At 37.7% G+C, this 21228-nt stretch overlaps 1 protein-coding gene across 2 annotated transcripts in view; it reads left to right on the plus strand.

Annotated features, from left to right (window-relative positions):
• The first annotated feature begins 639 nt into the window (after nt 1–639).
• Nucleotides 640–21228, plus strand: part of UBQLN1 (ubiquilin 1) — a 56842-nt gene continuing 36253 nt past the window's right edge. Inside the window, exon 1 of one of the 2 annotated variants that reach the window (XM_058301595.1) lies at nt 640–1349. In XM_058301595.1, coding sequence (XP_058157578.1) covers nt 1173–1349 — 177 coding nt within the window. In that variant the 5' untranslated portion in view covers nt 640–1172. The remainder of the gene's footprint in view (nt 1350–21228) is intronic. The other variant, XM_058301596.1, reaches the window with a different exon arrangement.

The following is a 21228-nucleotide window of genomic DNA, read 5'->3' on the forward strand; positions in this document are numbered from 1 at the left end:
AACTACTGTTCCTTATATGAACCTAAATTACACTGAAAAGTATTTTTGAACACCTATCATTAAAGCCACAGAAAAGCATAAAATGGAGCAGTAACTTAACTTGCTAGAGAACTATAAAATTAATACTTCAGGTAAACTGCCCTAGTTGTGCGAGCATTCCTTGAGCATCCTGTATTCAGTATTTTGGGGAAGAGTGTTCTCGGAGAATTCGGGCGCTCAGAGCGGGAGGAGAGGCCATTATGTCAATAGAAGTGATGTGATCTTCTGACCAAACAGTCCGACCCTAAGGCGGGAAGCCCTGGGCGTGGAGCTGTGACTCTGCCGATTGCGCAGGAGTCTTACATGCGTTTTCTCCATTTTTGCTTTCGTTACAAGGACCTTTTTACTCCCCCGCACAAGGCAATAAGATCACGCATTTTAAGTCTTTCAAGTAGTCAAAAATTAAGCAAAATAAAATAACAAAACATTTCCTTGGGGAACCGGGAATCCGGAGAGACTCTAAAGGTGGAGGCGCGGTGCGCCAAGGATATGCGGTAAGGGAGTGGAAACACTACCTGGACCGCCAGCGCGCAGGCGAACTCAGGGCCACAGCGCCACCAGTCGCGTCTCCTTTCTAGTAATTTCGCAGCCCGTGTCGTCATTCTTGTGCGCCGTGACACCGTCTTCCAGAGCCCGCGTTTTTATTTTTTGGTGAAAGTGAGAAAAATGAGCCGACCTACCATGTACCATTTTGCTTTTAGTCTTTCACTCCTGACGCGCCTATATTTTGAGCAATGGAATGGGAAAGAACAAGGAAAGTAGTTGGAAATCGTCGTGGCAACCACCCAGAATGACTCGGCGCGGCCGCCAGCTGCGCTACCCGGCATGCCCCGCGCGACGCTGGCGGAGGAAGGAGGAGGGACGTAGGGGGAGGGGCGGGCTGGAGGAAGCAGCGGCGGCGGCTGCGGGTGTCGCTGCGAACGAGCGGCGTCTGAACACGGCGTCTGCTGAGCGCCGGAGCCGGGCCTGGGCCGGAGTCCACACCGAGCTCCGCGGTCCGCCGGGGCCCTGCGCCGGTTGCCACTGAGGCGGTGTATCCAGCCTTCTCCGCTGTCCGGGTCGGCCGGCTGTGGCGTCCCCTGGTTCGCCCTCGCTCGCCGGGTCCCTCCCTACTCGCCTGAGTCACCGCCGCCATGGCCGAGAGTGGTGAAAGCGGCGGCCCTCCGGGCTCTCAGGACAGCGCCGCCGCCGAAGGTGCCGGCACTCCCGCGGCCGCTGCCACCCCGGAGCCTAAAATCATGAAAGTCACCGTGAAGACCCCGAAGGAGAAGGAGGAGTTTGCCGTGCCCGAGAATAGCTCCGTCCAGCAGGTACCGGCCGCCTGGGGTTCCGGCCGGGGCAGGGGTGGTGGTGGTGGTAGGACCTCCGCCCTCTGCTGTAGGAATCGGGTTTGAAGGGGCCTGGGAGAGGGTTGTCCCTGGAGGTGCCACGGCCGTTCTCCCGGGCCTCCCCCCAGTTCGTATCACACCCAAGTCCTCGCGTTAGTGCCTTGGGACACTGCGGAGATTTGTGGCGGGTTCGCGCGGACTGACTGGGGGACGTGCCGACGCCTCTTCCTTCGGCGCCTTCCTCCTCCGGTGTCCACCGACCCCCAGCCTCGTCTCTAGCTCCCCGCCCCCAGCCTCCTCCCCTCCAGCTCCTCACAAAGGAAAGGGACCAGCCGCCTGGCTCGGTGCGGGGTGGAGGTTGGGCGGGGGCGAGGCTTCGCTTTAGTTTAGGCTGTGGTTTTGTTTCCTGAATTAACAAAAAAAGGGTGGGAGGGCTTGTTTTTGCTGCCTGCGGGTTAAGGTAGGTTTTGATTGGGGTAAGAAGCCCTTGCACATTTAGTTCTACGATTTGACTGCTGAAATCTTTCCCACCTTCCAGTCTTTTTTATTTTTTAAAATTAGCCGTGACGTAGAAATTGCTTCCAGCCGCATCTCAATAGTATTCGGCTTAAGGAGAAAAGTGAATGGATTTCATTGATGACTTTTCTTTCTTTTTAGTGTATGTATTATTTCTTAAATGCTAATCTGGGATAGGTTTTAATTTGATTTCAGAGGGAAGATAGCGGCGTTACTCAGTTATTGGCAGTTGCGATCGAATAAAAACAAAAGTGCTGAGTTAATGGGGAATATTATCACGTAATTTACTTCTTTAGGTCTACAGGAATACAGATTTTGCAGACATTTAAGAATCGATGAAATTCTACAAACGGTCTTATTTAATTGTCGAATACATCTTAAAATATTTTCCATAATTACTGCATTGATCTTTATCTCACTGTGAACAGTTGATGAAAGAAAAACAATTAACTCTTGAAATTTGCCTACACCAAACTTGTCCATGGACAGTAAATGATTCCAAAAAGTGTTTCATGAAGCAGAAGAGAGTAGATAGTAACATCAACTGAAAGAAATTCTTACCACCAACTGAATCACCAAATTGTGGTGTTTTTTTTTTTAAATCACCTAATGCTCATCAAAATTTTCCTCAACGTTTTATATTTTCCAACATAGAAAAGTTGAAAAAATTTTAAATTGAACTCCCACATGTCCACCCATCTTCAATTAACATTTTACTGTATTTGCCTTATCACATATCTAATCATTTATCAGCCTATCGAATTTTTTGGATGCTTTTCAAGTAAGTTGCAAATATCAGTACATCACTCTGAAAAAACACTTCAGCAGTGCACATAATGATTAACCTGAGTTCAATATTTTAAACTTAAATTTGACATGTAGTTAACTGCACAAGGGTGTTATTCTGTAAGTTTTGACAGGTACATACACCAGTGTAATCCAAACTCCTGTCAAGATGTAGAACCTCCCCCATTCTATCAACCACTGTTTTGATTTCTTTTCACCTCAGTTTAGTTTGGTTTGTCCTAGAATTTAATAGAAATGGGATCATATCGTCTCATCCTTTGGGGAAGGCTTTTTTTCACACAACGTAATATATTTGAGATTAATTCTTGTGTGTATCAGTAGTTCCGTTTTATTGCTGTATAGTTTTCCATTGTATTAAACACTATGATTTATTCCATATTAAAGCAAAATTTATTTTTCATGGAACATCCAGTCAATTGAGTAACTTAAATTTCTACCTATGGATACTGTGTGTGTGTGTGTATGTATGTATGTGGTACTGGGGCAAGGACTTGAACCCAGGACCTTGTTTGCAGGAAGCAGATTGCTTGAGCCACATCTGCTCCCCAGGATACTTTTCAAATATGACTTCTTTAAGTTTAAAATTAAAATATAAGCTACACCATATGTTTAAAGGTGATTCTTAATAGGGGTTTTCATAATACAAGTAAATAAATAAATGTGGTGGCACAAAGTCCCTTTGTATGAGATTGTTTTCTGTTAATCATTATTAGCTATCAGAAACAGCTTTGAGGACTTCCAAGTGTCAGCAAACAAGGTTATGTCCAGAATGGTGTGTGTGTGTATTGGGGGGGGGGGGGGGAGATATTAAAGTTGGTGCAGAGAATGGAGGGTAGCTTCTATATAAGTTCTAATTTAGTATGTTTTGGAATTTTGTAGCTCTCTAGATTATAAGATAAAGTTTTGAAATAGAATTATCTGAAATATTCAGGCAAGGTCTATTCTAGCCTTAGAAAATCTCTTGTCATTTGAAACTTTTGAAAAAAATATTATTATATTTAGACATAGTATAAAAACTTTATTGAATCTAGTTGAACCTTTCTTTGATAAAGGAACTTACGGTACCTTAGGGTCATCATCACAAACATTTAAAATTAAAATCTATTGTTTGGGTCTAGAAAGAACCGCAGTGTATATTTTGGTACCACCAGTCATGCAGATACATTCAGGGCACTTAAAAATGTGGTTTGTGCAGATACATACTGGGCAATTAAAATGTGGTTTGACCAAATTGAATTGCCATGTGCTGTGTTTTAGACTTTGGAAGCTTGGTATGTATAAAACAATGTAAAATATCTTAACTAATAAGTTTTAAATGTACTACATGTAGTGATAATATTTTGGACATTGAGTTAAATAAAACATAATTTATTTGACCTATTTTCTTTTACTTTTTTAATATGGCTACTTGAAGTTTAAAATCATATATTTGGCTTGTATTATATTTATTGGGTGGCCCCTCATCTAGAAGGTTTGGTTGGATCAGTTGTTGTAAAAACATATCTAAGGAAAGAGTATCTGAAGTCAGTGTCTTTTTCTTTTTTTCCTAATATTTGTACTTCTAAAAAACTTGTTATTTAATAATTCTGAGCAGCAGATTGTTTGGCAATTTTTAAATACAGATTTATTGAGATATAACTCATCATACAATTTACTGATTTTAGTGTATAATTCAGTGTTTTTGGTACATTCACAGGGTTGTGCAACCATTATCACTGACAATTTTAGAACATTTTCATCACCCTGTAAAGAAATGTGCCTGTTAGCAGTCATCCATTTCTTCCCAAGCATCTTTCTGCTGGCTGTCCCCGTCCTTGGCAACTACTAATAACTTAATTCGTCTCTATCGAGTTGCATTCTATGACATTAGTTATAAGTGGAATCAGAATATATATATATTTTTTAATGCTTTGCATTATTTTGGAACTTTTTTCATAGTTGATGAAACATTATTATAATTAATACTGTAACAATAGTCCATAGTTTACATTAGCATTCACCATTTGTGCTGTACAGTTCTTTGGTCTTTTAAAATTTGTATTCTGGCTACATATAACCTAAAGTTTTCCATGCTCACCACTTCAAATACACAATTCAGTGGTGTTAATTACATTTACAGTATTGTGCTACCATCACTACCACCCATTACCAAAACGTTTCTGTCACCCTATGGAAACACTACATTAGCTCAGCATTAACTCCCCAGTTCCCTATACCACCCTGGCCCTGTTAACCTTTATTCTAGTTTCTGACTGAATTTGCATAATCTGTTTCATATAACTGAGATCATAAAATATTTGTCCTCTTGTGTAGCTTACTTTACTCAACATGATGTCTCCAGTTTTCATCCATGTTGTAGCATGAATCAGAACTTCATTCCTTTTTACAGCTGAATAATATCCGTTATGTGTGCCATGTTTTATTTATCCATTCATCTGTTGATGGACATTTGGGTTGCTTCCATCTTTTGGTGATTGAATAATGCCACTGAACATCGGTGAGCAAATACCTATTTAAATACATGTTTTTTTGTGTTTTCCTTCACTTAACATGATATTTTCAAGGCTCAACCATGTTGTACCATGTATTAGCACTTCCTTTTTATTGCCAAATAATTCTCCGTTGTATGGATATGCCACGTTTTTTTTTTATACTCATTAGTTGATATTTGGGTGGTTTCTACTTTTTGGCTATCATGAATAAAGTTGCTGTGAACATTCAATCGCAAGTTTTTATGTAGACCTGTGTTTTCATTTCTCTTCACTGTATACCTCGGAGTGGAATTGCTTGGTTTTGTGATGACTATAGTAAACTTTTTGAGGAACTGCCAAACTATTTTCCAAAGTGGTTGTACCAGTTTACATTCATTCACACGATCAGTGTATGAGGATTCCAGTACTCCCACATCCTCTTTAACATATATCTGTCTTTTTTATTATAGCTGTCCTAGTGGGTGTGGTGTGGTATTTCATTGTGATTGCTTGGCTTTTTATCACTTGAGTAGCAGTTCATTCTGTGGTTTCAGGGTCCCTAAGACCCTTTTAGAGGTACCATAAGATCAAGACAATTTGAATAATAATTCTGAGATGTTATTTGTGCTTTTCACTCTTAATTCACTTAAAAGTGAACAGTGCACTTTTCCAGAGGCTATTGCAGATGTATGCTATTGCAACAGATTGAATACAGAAATGGATATGAAAATCTGTCTTATTAAGAAAGTAAAGTAGTTCACAGAAATTTAAAACAATGCTCTTCTTACTAGGAAAATAGTTTTTTTTTTAAAAATAAGAATGTTATTTATATTAATATGTAATTTTTAAGAACTTTTTACCTTGAAATAATTTCAAAATTACAGAGTAGTTGTAAAATGAACACAAACCCGGTATAGAGAAGAACTCCAACCTGCCCCCTCCTCCCTGATACCCATATCCATCAATTTTAATATTTTGCCACCGTTGCCATTTTTATCTATCTGTTTTCTGAATATCTGAGGGTAGGGTGCACATATATTTCCGTGTACTTTTCCTTTGAACCAGGATATTCACTCATGTAATCCTAGGTGCAATTATCAAGTTCAAGAAATTTAACAGCAATTTTTTCCTTATATGTCAATTTGTCCTTTTGAGCCTTTTTTCCTCCATTCTTAGATCCCATCAAGTATCATGTATTGCATTTAATTGTCATTATCTCTTTAGTCTTTTTTATTAATTGTAGAAACATGTATACAACAAATCTTCCCGTCCCAGCCTCTTCCCAAACATACCATTCAATGGGATTAATCCCACATTCACAGTGTTAGTGTACCCTGACCACCATTTGTTATTAGAACTTTCTCTTCACCCCAATCGGAAACTGTATACTCAGATTGCATGAACTTCCCATTGCCCCTGACCCCCCTGGTAACCTGTACTCTACTTTCTGTCTCTGAGTTTGCAAATTCTCTGATATTTTCTTTGTGGTTACTATGGACTTACATTTAACATCCTAAATCTAGTTTGCTTAGGTACCAATTTAAATTCATTATTAAACACAAACTATGTTCCTGTACCCCTCTTTTTCCCCACCTTTATGTAGTTCTTGCCACAGATTACATGTTTATACTTGATGAATCTAAACCACTGATTTATCATTTCATTTAGTGCATTTTCCTTTAGATCCTGTAGGAAGTAAAAAGTGGAGCTGCAAACCAAAAGTACGATAGTACTTGCATTTATATTTGTCCATGCCATTATCTTTACCTGCTATCTTTAGTTTTTTGTGTGGCTTCAGTCAATTGTCTGGTGTCCTTTCCTTTCAACTTGGAAAATTCTGTTTAGCATTTCTTACAGGGTAGATCTAGTGGTGAAGTCCCTCAGGTTTTGTTTATCTGAGAATGTCTTAATCTTGGATTATTGAAAGACAGTTTTTCTGGATTTTTTGCTTTCGGCAATTAAAATATGTCTTTCCACAGCCTTCTTGCCTCCATGGTTTCTGATGAGAAATTGGCACTTAATCTTATTGAGGTGCCCTTGTATGTGATAGGTTGCTTCTCTCATGGCTTTCAGAAATCTCTACCTTTCACGTTCAGCAGTTTGATTATCACATGGTGCAGTGTGCATCTTTTGGACTTGTCCTGTTTGAATTTGTTTGGATATATAGGGTTGTTACTTTTTTTTTTTTTAAGATTTATTTTATTTATCTCCCCTACCCCCACCCCCATTGTTTGCTCTCACTGTCTGCTCTTAGTGTCTCTTTGTTGTGTGCTCTCTGTGTTTGCTGGTCTTCTTTTTAGGAGGCACAGGGAACTGAACCCAGGACCTCCTATGTGGGAGAGACGTGCCTAATTGGTTGAGCCACCTCTGCTCCCTTCTTGTTGTATCTCTCATTGTGTTTCCTTGCTGTGTCTCTTTGTTGCATCATATTGTGTCATCTTGTTGTGTCAGCTTGCTGGGCCAGCCCATTCCATCAGCTTGTTGTCTTGTTCATCTTTTTCAGGAGGCTCCGGGAACCAAACCCAATACCTCCCACGTGGTAGGTGGGTGCCCAACTGCTTGAGCCATATTCACGCCTCTCATTTTTAATGAATTAATATTTTAAGTATTTCTCAGTTTTAATTTCTAATATAATGTATCAATGGAAAGACTTGAAATAGTGAAGATGTCCTGAGACCAAAAGGTTTGAGAACTTCTGTACTGGAGTCTTTACTAGGTTAAATATATAATTACAAGACTGAGGATTGACTTCTAAGTGCCATTTCCTCTTACCTATAAACTGTAGTAGCTTACTGGTTAGTCTCTCCACTTTTCTATAATTCTTCCTTGCCTCTCCCACTCCCCATTCTTTCCCAGAGTAATCTCTCACAAATATTAATCAGGTCATGTTATCTTAGAATAAATATTGGTGTGGACTGAGAGGTCCTGTATGATGATAAGGCTCCTGCCTGCCTTTCCATTCTTTGCTGATGAATTCTTTCCTCTTGCTCACTTGGTTCTTGCCATATTAACTTTTTAATTCTTTGACCTGTTACACTTTTTTCCTGCCTCGGGACTTTTGTACAATTTGTTTTTGCTACCTGGAATACCTCCCACTCCCTCCATTCCTACTCATCCTTCAAATCTCAGTGCAAGATCAGTTTCTCAAGGAAGTCATTCCTGATGGTCCAGACTAGTTTGGGATTTCCTGTTGTATTTTCTCAGAGCTCCCTGTTTTTTTTATCGTAACGTTCATTGCAATTTTAAATTTATATGTATGTGATTTTTGACTAACACTCTCTGCTGGTGAGGGATTGTGACTGTTCTCTATTGTGTTACATGGTGATATTTGCTTACAATGAATCTAGGTAATTAAGCATAATAGTATGTATTTAATAGTAACTGCTACTATTGAGTCCTTATTGGGTGCTGTTACGTAGTATGTACATAACCTTATGGCTTTTGCCTTACTCTTGCAGTGTCATCCTAAACTGCTTTCTCTTGCTCACTCTCTAAGCACTCTTTTGACTGCCTCAGTAGTCACAATAATGCTGCCTTTTGTTCTTCTTTGCCAGCCTTTTTTTTTCTTAAAGAAGCTTTAGATTACATAAATGTTACATTGAAAATATAGGGGACTCCCATATATTATACTTCACCCCTTTCCCTCCCACACTTTTCCCCATTAACAACATCTTTCATCAGTTTGGTACATTTGTTACAGTTGATGAACACATTGAAGTATTGCTACTAACCATGGTCTGTAGTTTACATTATGGTTTGCACTCTGTACCACACAATTTCATAGGTTTTGACAAAATGTTTAATGATCTCTATCCGTTATTGCAACATCATGCAGAACAATTCCAGTGTCCCAAAAAATGCCCCATATTATACCTCTTTTTTCCCTCTCCCTCTCTTTAGAACCTCTGGTCACCACTGCTTTTATATCAATGTTAACAAGTTCTTCCATTACTAGAATAATATAATTAGTCTACTTTAGTCCATAGTTGCAATCCCCCTTATGTTTGTTCATTCCTCAACCTTGAGGAGTTTGGGATGGTAGATACCCACTCTGTTTCTGATTGAGAAGAGGCTTAGATACCATGGGGCACATGGGTGGAACTGTCTTGCTTGCAGTTGTAGATGCTCTGTTTTTTGGGATGGGTGTTGTCCATCCCAGTCCTTTTGTTTGTTTTCCTGGGCGAGTCCAGTGAACTGGAGAGTGGTATTGCAACTCTGCTGAGATTCAGGGCTCTACTGGCATAGAGCTGGAAGATTTCAGTCTCTGGGACACATATTTAACAAGTGTAGTGCTAAAGACAGGTTCAAATAAAAGGGACGCAAGAGCCAAGTGTAGGAAAATACTGAGTCCAACTCTGATACTTTAGAGTGATAGGTTCATATATTCCAAGGTAAGGTCTACTGACACGGTGCCATATCCCCAGGATTGTCTGCTCTGCCTTTAGTGTGCAGATTTCTCTAGAGCCCTCAGGAGCCCACCTGCTTGAGGCACTGTTTACTGTGGCAGGCAGTGGGATCATCCTAAGACGGGTATAAGTGTAATTTCTGGAATGACCTCCTACTCATTTTGAAATCTCTAAGCCATAAAAACTCATTTGTACTTAATATTTCCCTATTTTGGTCAAGGTTTTTTCCATATGCATCACTAGTTGGCGCTTGGTGAGAATTCTTTGGTGCTAGGGAGTCTTGTCCCTGGGAGTCCTGTCCCACTCTGGGGGAAGGTAGTGAGTTTATATTCTGAGTTTGGCTTAGAGAGAGGCCACAGTAGAGCAACACAGAAGCTTTCAGGAGGTAACTCTTAAGCAATATGTAATACTAGGCTAAGTTTCAATTTTACAGGAACAAGGATCATAAGTATAAGCATCAGTATCCAAGACCTCGTGTATTGGTCTGTCTTCCTTCACTAAGCACGACATCCTTTCTTAGCCAGTGATCCTCATGTGAAACACACAACACAGTAAATGATTTGAATGATTATCTTTTTTTAAGAAAGGATAGTATACAACTAATACAGTTTTAGATGTATAGGAGAGAAGTTAATTTTTTGCATATAGTCAGTGGTGTGCTGGTAAATGTGTATTAACTAGTTCTCCAAGAAAAACAGCCTTGATTTGTAAGTTTTCTGATTTCTATCATATAAATGGCAGATTTGAAGCTACCAACATTAAAATGCCTCACAAAAGTGTTTAATTTTAAGGAGGTTCTATTATCTGTTTTTCTTTTGTTGGACATTCTTTAGGTGTAAGGTCCAAGAAACCACCATCTACCACAAGGTCTTTAAGATGTTTTCCCTACATTTTCTTCTAGTAGTTTTATGATCCTGGCTTTTATATTTAGGCCTTTGGTCCATTTTGAGTTGATTCTTATATAGGATTCTTTTGGTTATAGATACCTAGTTTTTCACAGCACCGTTTGTTGAAGAGACTGTTTTGTCCTGTTAACATGAACTTGGTAGGGTTGTCAAAAACGAGTTGGCTGTAGAGATGAGGGTGGTTTTTTTTTTCTTCTGTATTCTCAGTTCTAATCCACTGATCCATGTGTCTGTCTTTATGCTGGTTCCATGCAGTTTTGACCATTGTAGCTTTGTAATATGTTTCAAAGTCAGGCAGTGAAATTACTCCCATGTCACTCTTCTTTTTTAGAATGCTTTTGGCTATTTGGATGTACAAAATTAAACACTTTTGCACCTCACAGGACTTTGTTAAAAGGATGAGAAGGTAGCCAACTCAATGTGAGAAAATATTTGGAAATCACATGTCCGATAAGTGTTTAATACCCATGATATATAGGGAGTGGAGGTGGTTCAAGTGATTGGGCACCTCCCTCCCACATGGGAAGTCCTGGGTTCAGTTTGTGGTGCATCCTAAAAATAACATGAACAGACAGAGAGAGAGTGCAAACGAGGGGTGCTAGAAATAAAATAAATCTTTAAAAAAAAATCCATGATATATATAAAAATGTTACAAGTTAACAATAAAAAGACAAATGACTTGATTGGGAAATTGGCAAAAGACTTGAATAGACATTTGTCCAAAGAAGAAATACAAATGGCAAAAAAACACAAGAAAAAATGTTCAGCATCACTAATGATTAGAGAAATGCAGATCAAAATTATAATGACGTATCATTTCACACCTATCTGTATGATCACTGTTACAAAGACAAATCTACAAGTGTTTGAGGGAGTGTGGAGAGATAGGAATGCTTATTCACTGTTGGTGGGAATGCAGAATGGTATACAGCCGCTGTGGAGGACTGTTTGGCAGTTCCTAAAGAAGTTTAATATAGATTTGCCACATGACCCTGCAATACCACTACTGGGTATATACCCAGAAGACCTGAGAGCAGTGACATAAACAGACATCTGCACCCCGATATCCATAGCAGCGTTAGTCACGTTTGCTAAAAGTTGGAAACAACCCAGGTGTCCATCAACTGATTATGGATAATCTGTGGTGTATTCATGAGATGGAATATTATGCAGCTGTAAGTAAAAATGAAGTCATAAAGGATATGACAACACAGATGAATCTGGAGGACATTTATGCTGAGTGAAGCAAGCCAGACACAAAAGGACAAATACTGTATGATTGCACTCCTATGAATGAAATATATTGTGTAACACATTGTATGATTCTATTTATATAAAATGTAAATATAAATCAAGTTATAAAGATGAAATTAGATTATTGGTTATGTAGGGCTGGGGAAGGCATGCTAAGGGGTGTGGAGTTTTTCTTTTTGGAGTAATGAAATGGTTTTAAAATTTTTTGTTGTGATGAATGCACACCATTGTGATTATATTAAAAGCCATTAATTATACACTTTTGTTAGATCATGTGGTATATGAATATATCCCAGTAAAAATAAATAAATAATTGTGCAAGAATAGCCAGATATAGCAGCTGTATACTTAAGGAGAAAGGGATTGAGAGGTTAAGAATTTTTTTGTCTGTTTTTGTTTATTGTTTTTATTATTGAAATAATTGAAGTGCTCCAATAACGATTGAAGTAATAAGTGCACAACTATGTGATTATTATACCAGATACCATTGATGATACACTTTGGATGAATTGTATGCTTTATTAATATGTACAAATAAAATTGATTATTTTTTTAAAGGAAAAAGAAGAAAGGCCTGAAGGAAAGGATCTGTAGACTTGAATACCACGCCCAAAAAAAGCTTCACAAAATTCCTGAAAATTTAACAGCCTGAGCTGGGAGGAGCCATTACTTACAGTGAATATTTTAGGGTAGGGGTCAGGCAAACTGTGGTGGGCCACTTGTTCATTTATGTGTTATGGCTTCCATAGGGTGCACAGAGCTGAAGCTATTTATTGTTTATCCCCTCTATATGGGGAGGGAAGTTTGTTGACTCCATCTTCATGGGCATTAGTACTTAATGTTTTAGATCTTATTAGGCTGTTCATATTCCTCATTGCAAAGTTTTAACATGCCTTCTAGATCATTGCTGTCTAGTAGAAATATTTTGTGAGCCTCATTTGTACTTTAAATTTTCTAGTAGTCACATTAATAAAAAGTGAAAATAGTTTAATAATATATTTCACTTTAATATTTACAGAAATAGTATTTCAACGTGAAATTGATATAAAAGTTGAGATACTTTGTTTTAAAACTTTATCATAAAAGAAAAATTATACTTTTTTAAAAATGAAGAAACTGAGACTTAGATTAATGTGATAAAATTCATACATTTCTGTTAAGTAATGGAGTCTAAATTCAAACCTAATGACTAACTTTGGAGCCAACACTTATCCATTGACCCAAACTTAACTTCCTTGGTTGGATTTTCATCCTTTGAATTCATTTAAATGCTGTTTCTTAAGAGGATGATTTTACACACCAGTGTAAATTAAATCATTGATTATAATCTCATATCATTTGGTGATTCTGTGGTCTGTCTACCCCATTGTATTGTAAGAACAACCAGTATTAAGGGCTGCTTTGTTTACCTTCTAATCCTATGGTGCCTAGCATTATGCCTTGCATGTATTAGGTAGTGTGTGTATTGAATGAATGAAAAATAATATCTAAAAGATTTATTTCCACTACCTTGTACTTACTTGGGAATGTTTTAACAATGTAACTTACTATAGAAATAGGTGTTGTTTATTCTTAGTCTAATTAATTGTCTGATATATTATTTCAGTAGCAGCTTCCACTGTATGAAAAAGGAAAATCCTATTAAATTGAGATTGGGAATGTTTTTAGAGACTGAAATTGATGCTGTCTTTAAATCCACTGTTTGGTGCTAAAACTATTGGGGTAGCATATGTAACAGGTTCTATTAATTAGAGTTATGAATAAAAAATCTGCATATCATTTACTTGAAGTGTAGTATTAGATTTACAGCTTTTGCAAAATATTTTCATTACCAGAATATCTGAATTCTAGTTTTTCCAGGTATAATTATGCAATTATGAGTTAGTTTGATTCCCTATAGATATGACAATAGTAGACTGTTTGGTTTACAGGTTAAGCACCATTTTATATATGTCTAGACTTGAGTATAATTGTTAATTTTTTTTTAGCCTTTAAAGCTCTCTCAAGTTTTCTTAAGAGATCTTTTATTCTTAAATATAGAATGAAAATTAAAAAAAAACTACATTGTACATATGTTACTTGAGAATATAAAATTGAATTATGTAGAAAAGAATAAACTAAAAAAGGGGTCACTCAGAAAAAAAAACTTAACGCTTTTTGTGTGATTCTAGCCAGATATGTGTTTATGTATATACCTTCATATGCTTTTCTGTTTATTCCAATTATGGAGATGGATGTTTTCTTTTTTCTTTTTTGATTCTTATCTATTCAGTATTGATGACCTAGAATTCTAAAGATGACAAAAGTAGAATTGGAGAAAGGTGTATAAATATTTCTGCTTTAACATATATCAATCTAATAAAGAGGAAACTTGATGAGAGAGGATGAGTCTGTAGCTAACAATAGTAAAAAAATAATTTTTATAGGTAAGAATGTAAAATTATATTATGAAAAACACTAACATCAGAAAATGTTATAACACTCTATTTTAGATAATTATCATGTTCCAAAAAGGAATAGTGGATTTAGATGAATCAGAACTGTAACTGATAATTGACCTTCCTGTTTTATAAAAGAAATAATTATATAAATTAAGGAATGGAAAAGGGTAGATACAAAGAAAATTAATAATATACCTCAATGACAATTGTTCTTTATACTTATAGCAAATATAGACGTTGATTCATGTCATCAAACTAAAACTACTTCTATTTTGGAAACCTTCGCTTCGACTGGAAAATTAAAAATTAAAAAAAAATTATTACACACCACAGTTTATCTTTGTTTCCTTTTTATTATTTTGGCAGCCTTTCCATATTGGCATATGTGGAACTAACTGATTTCATTACGTTGATTTGTTATTTATTGATTATTTTTATGTTTTGTTTAATATTTTGAGACAAGGAAAAATGTGTTGGCACATTAGTTACTAATTTAAATATATTGAAATGTGGTCTGCATTTTTGAAGGAGTGTGAACCTTAGAATTGGAAACACATGACTTTTTGAGCAAGGTACTTTACTTTTCTGAGCCTTGGTAGCTAGCTGCATTTACCTGCTTCACTGGGTGTTTGGAGGATTTTGTGAGATAATATGTATAAAGCACCCAGCTCAGTTTATATGCTATACTTGTATTGATTTCTTTTCTCTTGTACTTCATTTGTCAGTGAGTTGAGTTTTATGTTTCTGGGGTAGAAGGAAGCTTAAAAAGTATCTTATCATGTGAATAATGAGACATTTAGTTTGTTTTAAAAACAAATTTTTTTTCTGCATAGGATGCACTAACTTTTTTTTGGCTAATTGTTCAATTTTATATTTATAAGAAGATGCCTTTCCCATATGCCTGCTTCTCAGTGTTGTTTCTCATACTTGACCTCTTTTGTAAGGTTTATGGAATTTTTAAAATTTTATTTTTACTTTTTTATTTGTGAATTGAAACATTTATGCTCTTTGTCTATCTGTATCTCACTGTGTGAAATTGCTTATTCATATTAGGAACATCTGTGAGGAATGTTTTTAGCTTGAAGTATCCGAAATCCTTATGAACGGTGGCTTAGACTAATAAAGCTTTATTTATTTATTTTGGCTTGTTTTATATATATTTATTAGGTTGTGAACTTACAAAACAATCCTGCATAATGTGCAGAATTGGAAATGTTTATGGAGTTTATACTTCTGTCTGTAGTGAATTGGGTTCCAGTTGGTTCACATCCTCTGCAATACTTAAGTATCATAGGTCTTTGTATTGCAGATATTTCCTCTCTGGCTTATCTTTTTCACCCATTAATGATAGTCCAATTTATTATGCCTTTTTTTTTTTAATATAGTTAGAACTTTTTGTGCCCTGCTTAAGAAAAACTTTCTGGTTGAGTCAGTCCTTTATTGATTTCTGGTTATCTTTTTGGAATTATTCAATAGCGTGTGGTGTGTGTACATACTTTGCTAAGATTTAGTTTTTTGAAATATGTTCACTTGTGTTCAGCATATGGTCTGATTTTGTAAACGTACTTTAAAACAATTCTTATTTGGTTGTTGAGTGCAGTATTCTTTGTCAGTTGGACCATTTAATTATGTTGTGCAAATCTTTTATATCCTTAAATTTTTTGCATGCCTATGTTCTGTCAGTTACTGAGAGAAATGTCTTAAAATCTCCTACTGGGGGGCGGAAACTCCATTGAACTTGAGATTTGTCAATTTTTCTTTGTACTTCTATTAACTTTTTAATTATATATTTTGAAGCTATATTATGTACATGTACAGTTATTTTATCTTCATATGAATTAAACATTTTATAACGTTGACATATCTTAATCTAGTGTTGCTTTTGTATTATAATCTGCTTTGTCTACTAGAAGAGCCTCACTGGCTTTCTTTATGAGATTTTGCATGGACTATCTTTACCCATCTTTGCTTTCAACCCCTCTTCCTTTATATTTTAAGTGTGCCTCTTTCAAGGAACATGAAGTTGGGTTTTTAAAATTCTGGCTGGCAATCTTTGTCTTTTAATCTTAGTCATTTTAGAATCTTTTAGTCATCATTGATGCATTTAGTTTAAATTTACCGTTGACTGTTGATTTCTATTTTTCCTGCCTATTCTCTGCTCCTTTTTCTCTTTACTTTTGGATTGAGTATTTTTGTATTATACCTTTTGCCTCCTTTATTTATCAGCTTGGTAGATATAGGCTGTTTTTAGTATTAGTAGTTATCCTAGAGATTAATTACCACATGCACCTTGATTTACAAAATGTCTAAATAAGTACTTTTACTTTTTTCCATATAATGCAAGGACCTTTGAATAATTGAATTACCATCTACCCCTCTTTGGACTTAATATGTTGTTATTGTAGTTAGCCGACCTAGTTTGCCAGCTTGCTTTCATGAGACTGTCTGTGGCACCTCTTCCCCACATAACTATGCTGTTATTGTAGCAAGCTTTCTTTCCTTCCCTCCATCAAGTGGCATCAAATGCCGGGACATTATTATCAATGCTTTATAAAATCAATTTTCATTTAGATTACCCTCATGTACCCTTGTCTTTTTTTGTTGTTGTTAGATGCCTGAAGGAGCATTCTTTACTATTTCCTTTAGTGTTTGTCTGCTGGGCAACAAGTTCAGTTTTTATATGTCTGAAAATGTTTACTTCAATTTAATTTAAAGGACATATTCACTGGACACAAAACCCGAGGTTTCCAGTTATTTCCTCTCTTCAATTTTTTCTTGTTTTTTTTAATGTGTAATTTCACGCATACAGTAAGTAGAGAGAATAAGTTAATTATTACTTAGCTTTGACAATTAACTTCTAGCTAGTCTTGTTTCAGCTGTACTTTTGCATGGAAATAAGGATCATACATTGCAAATAATTGATGGGTCTGTTTCTCTTATTTGCCAATTTGTTTGCCTTTATTTTTCCTTCTTTAGTGCATTACATAGTGTTTTCAGTATGATGTTGAATAGGAGTGAGTGTGAGCATCCTTGCTTTTGTTCCTGATTTTAGGAGAAAACATTCAGTTGTTAAGTATGACATTTTCTGTAAGACTTTTTGTAGATGTCCTTCATCAAGTCTAGGTAATTTCCTTTTGTTTCTCATGTGCTGAGAGTTTTGTCATGAATGAATGTTGTCAATTTTTTGTTGTTGTTGATATGTTTTCTTTTGTTTATTAAAATGGTGAATATAGGGATTGATTTCTGATTGTTAAATCAGCCTCTCATTTTTGGGTTATGAAGAAGAATTCTTGTTTCTGTGCTGTTGGATTTGATTTGCTAATATTTTTTGAAGATTTTTCCATCTATGTTTATAAGAAATACTAGTCTATGGTTTTCTTATACTGTCTTTTCTGGTTTTTGAATCAGGGTAATGTTGAGCTCATAAGATGAATTGAGAAGTGTTCCCTCTTAGGCTTTCGTAAGAAATTGAATGAGTTTGGGTAGTTTGCATTTTTTGGGGAATTGGTCCATTTCATCCAAGTTGTTGCATATTTGTGTGTGAGTAGTCCCTTATTTTTTTTTAATGTCTGTGGGGTCTGTGCCCCACCTTTGTTCCTAATAATGATAATGTGTGTCTTCTCATTTTTCTCTTGGTTAGTCTAGCTAGAGATTTTATAGATTTTATTGAAGTTTTCAAAAAAAAGTTTTCTCTTGTTCTATTTCCAGTTTTTGTTGATTTCTGCTCTCATTTTTATTACTTTCTTGTTTGGGTTTAGTTAGCTCTTTAGTTTGTTAAGGTGAAAACTTAAGATTATTGATTTGAGATCTTAAAAGCCTTTAGTGCTATCAATTTCCTCCTAAGCATTCCTTTAGCTGCCATAAATTTTGATACAATGTATTTTCATTTTTGTTCCTTTCAAAATGTTTTCTAATTTCTCCTTGAGACTTCCTCTTTAACTTATGAATTATTTAGAAGTGTATTGTTTAATTTCCAAATATGTAGAGATTTTCCAGATACTTTTCTTCAATTGATCTCTAGTGTAATTCTTTTTTTTTTAAAATATTTATTTATTTAATTTCCCCCCCTCCCCTGGTTGTCTGTTCTTGGTGTCTATTTGCTGCGTCTTGTTTCTTTGTCCGCTTCTGTTGTCGTCAGCAGCACAGGAAGTGTGGGCGGCGCCATTCCTGGGCAGGCTGCTCTTTCTTTTCATGCTGGGCGGCTTTCCTCACGGGCGCACTCCTTGCGCGTGGGGCTCCCCCACGCGGGGGACACCCTTGCGTGGCACGGCACTCCTTGCGCGCATCAGCCCTGCGCATGGCCAGCTCCACACGGGTCAAGGAGGCCCGGGGTTTGAACCGCGGACCTCCCATATGGTAGACGGACGCCCTAACCACTGGGCCAAAGTCCGTTTCCCTCTAGTGTAATTCTTTTAAGATCAGAGAATAATTAAATGATTTGAATTATTTTAAATTTGTCAGAATTTGTTTTTTCCCCCTCTGCTTTTTTTCCCTTAGCAATTTATTTGTTGACACTTTTTTGTGTTCTGTTGATTTTAGTGTTTTTCATCCCTTTTTTGGGGCTGGGGGAGGAGGCAAGCAAGTTTTTAGAGAAGAGAGAAAAGAGATAGTATGGACCCAGTGTACGAGTTGTTTGCATCCTTTTTATGTCACTTAAAATGTTCCTTTGTCCCCTACATTTTTTTTTTTTTTTTAAGATTTGCAGTTAAAGTGCCTAAAGACGGTGGTTCTCAAACTTTAGTGCATCAGAATCACGGAAAGAGTTGTTTGTTTGTTTGTTTTTTTTTAAGATTTATTTATTTATTTAATATCCCCCCCTCCCCTGGTTGTCTGTTCTCGGTGTCCATTTGCTGCGTCTTGTTTCTTTGTCTGCTTTTGTTTTTCTTTGTCCGCTTCTGTTGTCGTCAGCGGCACAGGAAGTGTGGGTGGCGCCATTCCTGGGCAGGCTGCACTTTCTTTTCACGCTGGGCGGCCCTCCTCATGGGCGCACTCCCTGCGCGTGGGGGCTCCCCCACGCGGGGGACACCCCTGCGTGGCAGGGCACTCCCTGCGCGCATCAGCACTGCGCATGGCCAGCTCCACACGGGGCGCGGGGCTTGAACCGCGGACCTCCCATATGGTAGACGGACGCCCTAACCACTGGGCCAAAGTCCATTTCCCTGAAAGAGTTGTTAAAGTCTAGATTGCTGGGGCCCATCCCAAGAGTTTCTGATTCAGCTGGTCTCGGGTGGGGCCTGAGAATTTGCATCTCTAACAAGTTCCTGTTTGTTCTGATGTTGCTTAGCAGAGGACCACACTTTGAGAAGTACAGCTCTAGAGCAGGGTTTCTCATCCTCTGCACTATCGATATTTCAAGTTGGTTAATTGTTTGGAGCCTGTCCCATGCATTATAGTATATTTAATAGCATCCCTGTTCTCTTCCCACCAAATGCCAGTGGTCTGCATTCCACTCCCCTACCTGCCCCCCTTATGACAAGCAAAAATGTCTCCAGACATTGCCAACTGTCTCAGGGGTGGGTACAGCTGGGGGGAGGATTAATCTTTGAGAACGAGTGCTCTAGGGTGATTTGGTACAGTAAAACTCTTATTTTCATATTCTTTAAGTTCTTTTCTCTTAGTGTGGTGAGAGTCCCCTTGAAAACAATACATATTTAATCTTCCTGCTTGGAGGTGAAGGCTTAGCTGCAGCTGCCAGCACTGTTTGATAGGGAAAGGTATTTGGTGGGGAAAGGGGCCCAGTATCTATTAGTCTATGTCATCTGCTGTTTTTAGTCTTGTACTTCTCTCATTGTGCTTGGTGCGTCCTTTAGTTTAGGGATCCTCTCTTCCTTTTCCAAGGGGTGTGGGGTTCCAGTCTTTTGTTGGATTTGAGGAGGAGCAGTTGACTGTTTTGAGTACGATGAGGATGTATCTGCTTCTTAGACTTTAATCCTTGTTTTATCCCTGAGCACGCTTCTCCATCATCCCATCCTAATTCACTTTCAGAAAAGGCTCTGGTACCAGTATTGTGCATTCTGGGGATTCTGCAGAGTAAATCAAGTTAACTTTTAGCTTTCTGCAATGCTAGTTTAGGATTCAGTTCTCTTGGGTCTGATAAATTCATTGATGATGTGTCCATCTCGTTTCTAGCTTCAAAACTTTTCCCCCAGTTGACAGCTCTTCCATTCTTCTAATCCTTAGTTTCTGCCTTAAAAAAAATCCTTTTTAAGTCAGACAATGGGATGTGGCTCAACCAGTTGGGTACCTACTTACCAGAAGAGAGGTCTGGGGGTTGGTCCTGGATCCTCCTAAAGAAGACGAGCAGATGCTACAAGCCAAGCAGATGGTGCAGCTCGTGGGGAACAGATGTGGCCCAGGCCACTGAGCACTTGCCTCTCACGTGGGAGGTCCCAGTGCCTCCTAGAGAATGCAAGCAAACAGTGAGCAGACAAGAGAGATCCATCTGGGGGATGGATATATATATGAAAAATAAAAGTAAAAAATTGAAATACTTTAAAAAATTATGTATAGAGAGAGAATAAAGAGATAACAACTAAAGTAACTCTAGATTTATATTGATTCAGAAGGGACATTGATGACTTTTCAAGTATTTGAAGGCTTCTCTTTATGGTTAGTCTTTCCTTCTGGGATTAAGACCAATGAGAGGAAGTGCTAAGAAAACATGAAGGATTAGTGAGAACTGTCAGAGATGACATTGGACGCCCGTGGGCTTGTGAGGGAAGAGGCAGTAAGTGTTTCTAAGTGGAGGAGAGATGATAATTTTTTTTTTAACAAACGTTTTAAATTTTTAAATTATTTTTAAATTTTTATCTATTTCTCTCCCCTTCCCTGCCCCCCTCACCTCCAGTTGTCTCCTCTCTGTGTCGATCCATTTGCTGTATGTTCTTCTGTGTCCACTTGCATTCTTGTCAGCGGCACCAGGAATCTGTGTCTCTTTTTGTTGCGTCATTTTGCTGCATCAGCTCTCTGTGTGTGTGGTGCCACCCTTGGCAGGCTGGACTTTTTTCACGCTGGGCAGCTCTCCTTATGGGGTGCACTCCTTGCGTGTGGGGCTCCGCTAC

The sequence above is a fragment of the Dasypus novemcinctus genome, chromosome 8 (genome assembly GCF_030445035.2).
Source record: "Dasypus novemcinctus isolate mDasNov1 chromosome 8, mDasNov1.1.hap2, whole genome shotgun sequence".
NCBI classification, from domain to species: Eukaryota; Metazoa; Chordata; class Mammalia; order Cingulata; family Dasypodidae; genus Dasypus; species Dasypus novemcinctus.